We start from the raw sequence: 8,136 nt of genomic DNA, 5'->3' as shown, positions 1-8,136 counted from the left end.
TTTCTTGTGGCGGCTTTCTTTCATTCCTACCATGTTGAGAATTGCAATCCCCCCTTGTAAAAGGACATAAAGTAGGAGAAGTGAATCCCCAGAAGTTGAGTTCATCCTTCTTTCTGTGAATTTCCAATGAAGTCTTTACCTCCCTTATTGACCCTTTTATCAAACAAATCTACTCCTACTTTAAAGAATGTTTACTTGGAAGAAAAGAAAAGAAAAGTGATTCATCATAAATTTTTATATGAAAAGAATTGAAGTGGAGAAAATTTCACTGAAGAGATCTTTTTTCTGAGTGGGTGGCCATATAAAACGAAGAACTTTAACAAAACCGTGATTAGGCATGAATTCGTGGAATTAGAGTAACATAAGATGCTTTAGTGTTGTTTCTGTTTCTTACCTACTTAACATTAATGGATTTTGACTCAGTTTTTGAAGATAAGCAAGCAGTGATACGCATCTGGACATAACAGTCTACCTTCTCTGTTCAATGATAGACAGGGCTATCTTTTTGGCTCTCCAAATAAACAATGCTGATAAGATATATCAAAGTGCTCATAGGAAAGACAAATTACTGGGTTTGTGATGTCTAACAATAAATTAAAACAAGAGGTAAGCAATGAAGAACCATTTTAGTGTTTCTTTGATTGTTTTTCTCACGGTTTCCTGAACTATTCCATTATGATGCACTGTAGTACAAAATTGGCTTTGGGTATTTTTTCGTTGTTTAAACTAGAGTTTCAAGAAACAATAACATCAGTAGGGAAAATCTTTTCTTTTGAGTTGCAGGATTGGTGAACATCCCAATTCCAATGTTCTCAAAGACAGAGGATGTCTCCATCAACCCCCATTAAATGGTCTGAGCGAACTCTCAAGAGTATCCCTAGCAATCTTTAATGATTCTTAAAGGTCTAAACTTTTTTTTTACTTTTACTCTTTCTCCAATTGTTACTTCAAACACAAATTACTTGAGTGAGTATGAGAGAGGCATCTACAAGTGTGATTAGACGATCAATCAGTTCTTAGTCTGCAAATTATCTGTATAAATGTAAGACATGCAAAGTCTCAATAGTTCACCTGCATGGGTTCAATTTTCTACAAATCGCTATTGAATTCTTAAATACAATTGTAAAACATTTGAATTCAGAAGAAATTGTGGATTTAGAAGAAAAAAAAGAAGACACTCTGGTTCTACATCACAAGCACGCAATCATTGAAGGATATTTTAGCCATTTCATTTGACATTTTTGCCTTCTCTGGTTTTAAGAATCTGTGATTGCTTCGACGGTTTACTTCTTCATGGTAGCCTAAAAAATTTCCAGAGAAATCAATGAATTAAGTTCTTAATATTATCACCCTTGTGAATAAAATCCCAAATCTTTACTGAAAACTGAATCAAAAAAAAGAAAAGAAAGAATTTGTAATTTTTTCCCCTGGTTTCCTCGACTCATCGCAAAGCGAAGGTAAAAGAAGTAACTACCAACTGCCGCCGAGGCAGTGAAAAAGGGTGGAAAGAATTTCTCCTGAAATTCACCGCTCGCTCTTCTCTTTTAGTTGATTACCAGCTGGAGTTGGACAGTTGTGGGAATTTCTCTTCCACCCCACATGCTTCATCACCCCTCCCAACAACCCTTTAGAGGAGATTCCAAAGCTCTCCCCCCCTCGCACTGCTTTTCTGCTTTCTCTCTCCTATTTATTAATAGTTTTTTTTGGGTCTCCCTGACCTTTTTTCATCTATAAATTCCGTCAAATGCACCCTCATAAACCTCTTCCCTCTACCTTTGTTGCCTAATAGTTCTTTTCCTGTTGTCTGCGTTTGATTTTTGTGCTAATCCAAGGCTCTGAAACTCTGTTTGTGGAGTTAGCTTTCTTCTGGGTGTTCTGCTGTTGACCCGCGGGAGGTGGTTTTGGTGGAATTTCTGGGCTGGAGAGTAGCCACCCTTCGGAGGTTTTGTTTTTTAAAAAATTGCCTTTTATCTCTCTGTGTTTTTGTGGTTCTTTCCTGAATTTGGCGGAATTTTGCTGAAAGCTTGGATCTCCGAGCTGGGTTTTTTCTCTTTCTGGTGTTGCTTCGGCAAGAGAAACTGAAAGTTCACGTTGTGATCTAAAACTGCTGTTGGTAATGCTGTTCTTTATCAAAGATCTGGATACTTAGTTGGGCGTCTTGCTCTTAACCTGCTCTTTTGCTGTAAGATCCCAACTTGTGTTCAAAGTTGGGAAATTTAGTACTTCTTCCTTCTCCCTAATATTTCATCCATGCTCATGTTGTTCTTGATGTTTCTGCTTAATGTCTCCAGTTGTTAGTGAAATCCTTCTTTCCGGGTTTATGATCAATTCCACTCTCAGGCGCAGGACCCACTTAGTTCAGTCTTTCTCTGTTGTTTTCCTCTACTGGTTCTACGTTTTTTCATGAATCAATTCTAAGAAGCTGATCTTCTTGGGTCCTGTTTCTTTTATTTTGCTTATATAATTCTACTATATTCATAACCTAAAAGTCTTGTTTGTGAAGTGTTGCTATTAAATAATTCCTATCCTGAGTCGGTTCTATCCACCCCAAATAATCTAGTATTCCTAGATTTACAAGTTTTAGCTCTCTTGGCATATAGTTATCATGGCCTCTTCCAGTGGCACTTCTTCTGGGTCAACCATGTTACAGAATTCTGGGTCTGAGGAGGATCTTCAGCTGGTCATGGATCAGAGAAAGCTGAAGAGAATGCAATCAAATCGGGAGTCTGCAAGGCGATCAAGGATGCGCAAACAAAAGCACTTGGATGATCTGATGACCCAAGTGGCTCAAATCAGGAAGGAAAATAACCAGATCGTCACCAGGCTAAGCGTCACCACTCAACACTACTTGACTGTTGAGGCTGAAAACTCTGTTCTCAGGACTCAAATGATGGAACTAAGCAACAGACTGGAGTCCCTTAATGAGATTATTAATTGCATGCACGGGAATGGCACCACTGGCTTTGAGCCTCAAATTCATCAGGACTATGATTGCTTCATGAAGCCTTGGAATATGGCATACATGAACCAACCCATCATGGCCTCTGCAGACTTGTTTCAGTACTGATCAAGCCTCCTTGCGCTTTGCTCTTTCCCTGTGCTGTCAATGGCGATGCTCTGTGTTTTGTGTGTTTGAGATTGTGAAGAGAAGGCATGATATATTACTAAGTAGAAGGGAGATCTGAAATGTTAAGATGTTAAGAAGAAAGAAGATAAAAAGAATAGAATTAAGAGTAGGGAGGAGATATGTGTAACAGTTACTGCTGTGTACATGGCTCTTAGACATATGCATTCACTGGGTATTTATATGTAATTTCTCCTTCTATATTTTAATATAATAACTCCCATTATTGCAGCAAATTGTGGACCTTCAACTCAGACCTGGTTTGAGTTTCTGAGAACATTACTGGGACAAAAGATGTAACTAGTGAATGATTGCCCAGATAAAAAATAATGGCATTATTGCTTGTAGGTTTTTGTCCTACTTCTTCTTCTTCTTTCTCCGATCATTTCCATGGTTGGAAAACAATGATGAATGCTCCATTTTGTTGGTTATAAAACGAGTGGATGCCCGTGCCCTCTTGAATGTGTTCTAAGTGCTTTTTTGTTTTGAGGTAAGGTGAGAGAAAGGGACTTCCTTCCAAGAATTATACTATGCTTTATGATAGACGAGTCAGTTCTAATTTTCCATAACCAAACTTCGTAAATAGTTATATGGAGCCAGACAGGGATGAGGTTGCAACTTGCAAGGTAAGAGTTGGACTTTTTAAAACCAGCCTATCATCCCTACTTTGGCTTATTCATTTGTATTAACTTCAAATATTGAGTTAAGATTAGAATGATAAAAGCGATTGACAAAATTAAAGTAAAAAATGATGAATGGTTTAGAGTCACATCAATTAACACTATGGATTAGAGAGTATAATATTGATTATTAAAAAAGACAAGATGCTTAATTGATTACACCACAACAACTTTTATCAGGCAAGCAAAACCCACTACAGAGGCACCAATGGAACTGTTTGTTAGCATAAATGAATTTCTAATGCATCAAGAAATTCATAATCTGTGAACGGTCGCTTGCCTCCTGTCATGGCGATCAAATTCCGAAAGAACAGAAATTGATTCGTCTATTTAAAAGCTCCTATGTGGAAAGTCACAGGTGCTCTGTTAGATCAGATCCGTAACCCTTAGACTCCTATTTTCCCATAAAAAGAGGAGTTGTTGTAACTGATAGGCAGTAACAATTGTCCACTACAGCCTAAATCTAAGGGAAAAGTAAAAGCTCCTAAAAAAAATGGTCAAACCTCTAAACGTATCCAAAACTGTTTACTAGGACTCGACTGCACTTTGAATAACCAGTTGGCTAACAGCAAATAGTTTTAGCAAAAGAGAAACACCCTTGATAGTTCTCATGAAAGCAACGGTCCCACAAGGTATATCTGCTGGCTTTCTCAATCTTTTTTTCTTCTTCTGAAAGCCTCTATTCATCTTGAAACAATTACAGAAATCTATCATTCACATCAGTTGCCCCGGAAAGATACTTATGATGTCCAGAAAATGAGCTTCTATTTTTATGGTGGATAAAGACAAAAGTCCAAGAAAGACACTAAAACTGTCTGTAAGTGGTGATCCAACCCAGCCAAAAGAAACATAGAAATCTGAAGTTCCCACCATGAAAATGGCAGGTTTAAGTTGATCTGAAGCAGAATCTTCTGCCACTACTAATCGATAGTGGGTTCTGCCTGACTGAATACGAAATTGATTTCAAAAGAAATTAGTTTTAAAGTAAGGTTGATGACTAAAATACCTTTCTGTTTTTTCTCTCAGAACTTATATTAGTATCAATACCCTTATTTATTCTATGTAGCAGATTTAATAAATATTGCATAGGGATTCTTGTATCATCAGTGTTTTTGAGATGGGTACAATCTAAAAAGATATGAGCTGTTTCAGTTCTTTGTAGTTCATAGTTCTATAAACTAAGCTTAGTTTAATAAACACAAACATGTAGAAGCTTAAAAATAAGGAATTTTATCAGCTTTTCATACAGAGCAAGGAGACATGACAAATGGGATCATGGTTTGGAACTGAATAATTAACCCTTCTTTTTTCTTGAAATTCTCACAATCTGTACTTGATTCCATTAGAAAATTTCTAAAGAATCTTGTGAATTTCCAATACCCGAACAATTACATGCCCGGGACAAACTCTGTCGCGTTAAAGTCCTAATCTATATTTGTTTGAAAATATATCCAAGACTATTTTGGTTATTTTACCATTTCAATGGTTAAATTTTTATGTACATAGCATGTATAGTTAGGGAGATATACAAAGATTAGGGTTTATTAAGTGTAGAGGGGTATTTTTATAATTCTAAACTCAAAACACTTATTTAAGAAGAAGTTTGGGAATTCTTGCACAGTTCCAAAGAAAGTATTTTTTGGGTGGTTCTTCAGAAAATTCTTCTTTCTAACTCTCCTTTTCTCTCAATTTTCTCCTCTTCTTTTACCCGAATCTTGATTTTTTACAATATTCCTGGTTTAATTAGTAGTAGTCTAACCTGTGTTCTAGTTTTTTATAGAGGGAGGAAGTCAAAGATGAATTGAAAATTTCCAGCCAACTGAAACCAATTGATCTACCAATACTCAGAAAACTAAGGAAGCTGACTGGATCTGCTTCGCGTTTTGTGCTATCATTTCCCCAGAAAAATCTGAACCCGGTATCTGATTTTTATAAAGGAGAAACTAATGAAAAAATTAACTGTAGAAGTCCAACTTTTGCTAAAGAATGGCAGCAAACGAACGTTTAGAAACAAACAGTAAAGCTTCCAGATGCCTTTAAGCTTTCATACAAGGAAAATAATTTTTCTTGTGATGAGAGAATGCACATTGCAAGCAAAAGAAGGAATATGCTAATGTTAAAAGGAACACATCAGTGCGGGTGATTTCATCTTGCTGGGTAATTCTCCAATAGACCAACCACGCAGAACAAAAAATAAAGTAGTGAGTGATGAAATCACTCGTCATTCTCTTCTTCAGATCTGATTGCAAGTTTGAAAAAGGTTCAAGAGAACTAATATAGTAATTATAAGTTGATGGAAGCATGTGGCCAGCTATTTATGAAAAGAGTCTCTGATGAGGTGAGCTATTTCTAGGTATAATTGAAGAAAGTTTTGGTGTGAGTGGTGATGTTTGAGAAAGTGAGAGAGAGAGAGAGAGAGTTGCTTTCACTTTGTGGAGTTTGACTGGAAGCCAAAGAGAGAAGAGCTATATTGAGTAGGAGTGAAATTTCTTTCATTACTATATTGTGGTAGCCTTGTAGTGGGTGGCAAAAGTTCAAAGGAAATGACATTGAATATATTGTGGTTATGTTAGAGAGGGCAAGCTGGCTATTGGGTATTGAACATCATCATTCACTTGAGGTACAAGGACAAACAAGTAGTGATAGAATGGTTATAAAAATCACAATGGCCATTTATCATTATTTGCAGAATTGACAGCATCAATCAGTTTTACATGTATGAAATATTATGTTCAACCTACATGTCCTTGCAAATAGAAGAACAAGGTCTCACCCTAAAGAATAAGGGTCAATTTGGAATCCTATGGAAAAATAAAATAAAATAAAATGAAATTTTGATAATTATTACAATTACTTCGTTTTCACTAACTATTTTTAGAAATAATAATAATCGGTCTCTATAGACCATGACACAATAAGACATCATCCTACTTCTGCTCAGTAAATAATAAAAAATATATCTCCATCGGAATTGATACAATGAACAAAGGCAAAGAGATGGAAGATATGAGAGTAAAATAATGGTTCCATGTTATTGGCAATTATGTCACTTGAAGAAACTTATAATTACGGCTCAGTGGTTTTATAGAGGATTTTTTGGTATGAGGTTTCGAGTTTACAAATTGTTAGGCCTAAATTGGCTCACACTTACAAAATTGAGGTAATTGATATTCGAAGATGGAGAAATTTAGGAGTGACATCGAGCTAAGCCAAACTTGAATTTGCATATGTTTGAACTTAGTTTTATGAGTTCGTTGAACTCGAACTCGAGTTCGAGCCTAAATTTTGAATCAAGCTCGAGCCTAAATTTTTTAACTGAGTTTAAGTTAGAGTTGGAATCAAGTTCGAGCTCCAACTTACATTTAAAACTATAAAATAAAAAATTACAAAAAATAAATAAAAAGAGTATTGTAATTAAATTAGTACTATTGAACTATAAGCTATCATAGTGAAGGAGCATATTAATGTATGATAATCAGCTTAATAGACCTAAAAGGAGCAAATACTTCTATCACTAGTGTTTATTCCATTGGTAAACAACATCATTAGATGTTGAGGACTTACAAAGGCTGAACAATCAATCGTTTTTGAGGTTTAAAGTAAATAAGAGCAACTATCAATCAACTAAAAAATGAATTTATGACAGCAATTAGAGTAAAGGGTATTTTCATAAAAATATATATATGCTAACGAATCGACTCACAAGTTAACAAGTCGAGTTTGAAAAATCTTGAGTTTGACTTGTTATACTTAACGAGCTTTATTTCAAGTTCGAACTTGAGCCGAGCTCAAGTAAAAACTGAACTAACCTGAAGTTGAACGGTTTGCGAGTTGTTTTAGCTTGGTGCCACCTCTATGGAAAATGAATGGTGGTGTGGTAATTGTAATTTGTTCAATGATTTGTCTCCTTGAAACAGAAAAGTATAACTTCTGGGCTTTTGGGCCTCAAATAAAAGTTTCAAAGAAAGAATTGTGAACGCCCAGTGTTCTTTGCCCTAGTAGAGTACAAGCCCCATTTAAGCATTTATTTATTTTTTAAATATATAAATTTTTATTTAAAAAATCCTACGACTAAATTTCATTTCAATAAGACTTATTGAATTAAAAAATATCTCTAGTCTACTAACTTATTTATTTTATTTAATAATTAAAATACAAATAAATTTACTTAAACATCTAAAGTAAACAAAATCTCTATTTATATTTTTTAATAAATATTATTTCTCTTTTTAGAAATAAAATTTGATATTTTTTTTCCAATTATATTTTATCAAGTAATAAATTATTTTAAAATGAAATATAAATATTTATTTAAGAAGAGGTAAAATTATA

At 34.9% G+C, this 8,136-nt stretch overlaps 1 protein-coding gene across 1 annotated transcript; it reads left to right on the top strand.

The window, feature by feature from the left end:
* The first annotated feature begins 1,653 nt into the window (after positions 1 to 1,653).
* On the top strand, positions 1,654 to 3,360 carry LOC137941563 (bZIP transcription factor 44-like). Its single transcript, XM_068787025.1, has one exon. The coding sequence runs from the start codon at positions 2,606 to 2,608 to the stop codon at positions 3,065 to 3,067; it is 462 nt and encodes a 153-aa protein (XP_068643126.1). The 5' UTR covers positions 1,654 to 2,605; the 3' UTR covers positions 3,068 to 3,360.
* The last annotated feature ends 4,776 nt before the right edge of the window (positions 3,361 to 8,136 follow it).

Source organism: Aristolochia californica, unplaced genomic scaffold (assembly GCF_029961685.1).
Source record: "Aristolochia californica isolate CCGP_79_NKW_82.1479 unplaced genomic scaffold, dmAriCali1.0.hap1 SCAF_9, whole genome shotgun sequence".
NCBI lineage: Eukaryota > Viridiplantae > Streptophyta > Magnoliopsida > Piperales > Aristolochiaceae > Aristolochia > Aristolochia californica.
The sequence above is the reverse complement of the archived record's forward strand: the minus strand, read 5'-3'. Positions and strand labels throughout refer to the sequence as shown.

Excerpts from the sequence above, each read along its gene's own strand:
- LOC137941563 (XM_068787025.1), top strand. The coding sequence starts at position 2,606 with ATGGCCTCTTCCAGTGGCACTTCTTCTGGGTCAACCATGTTACAGAAT.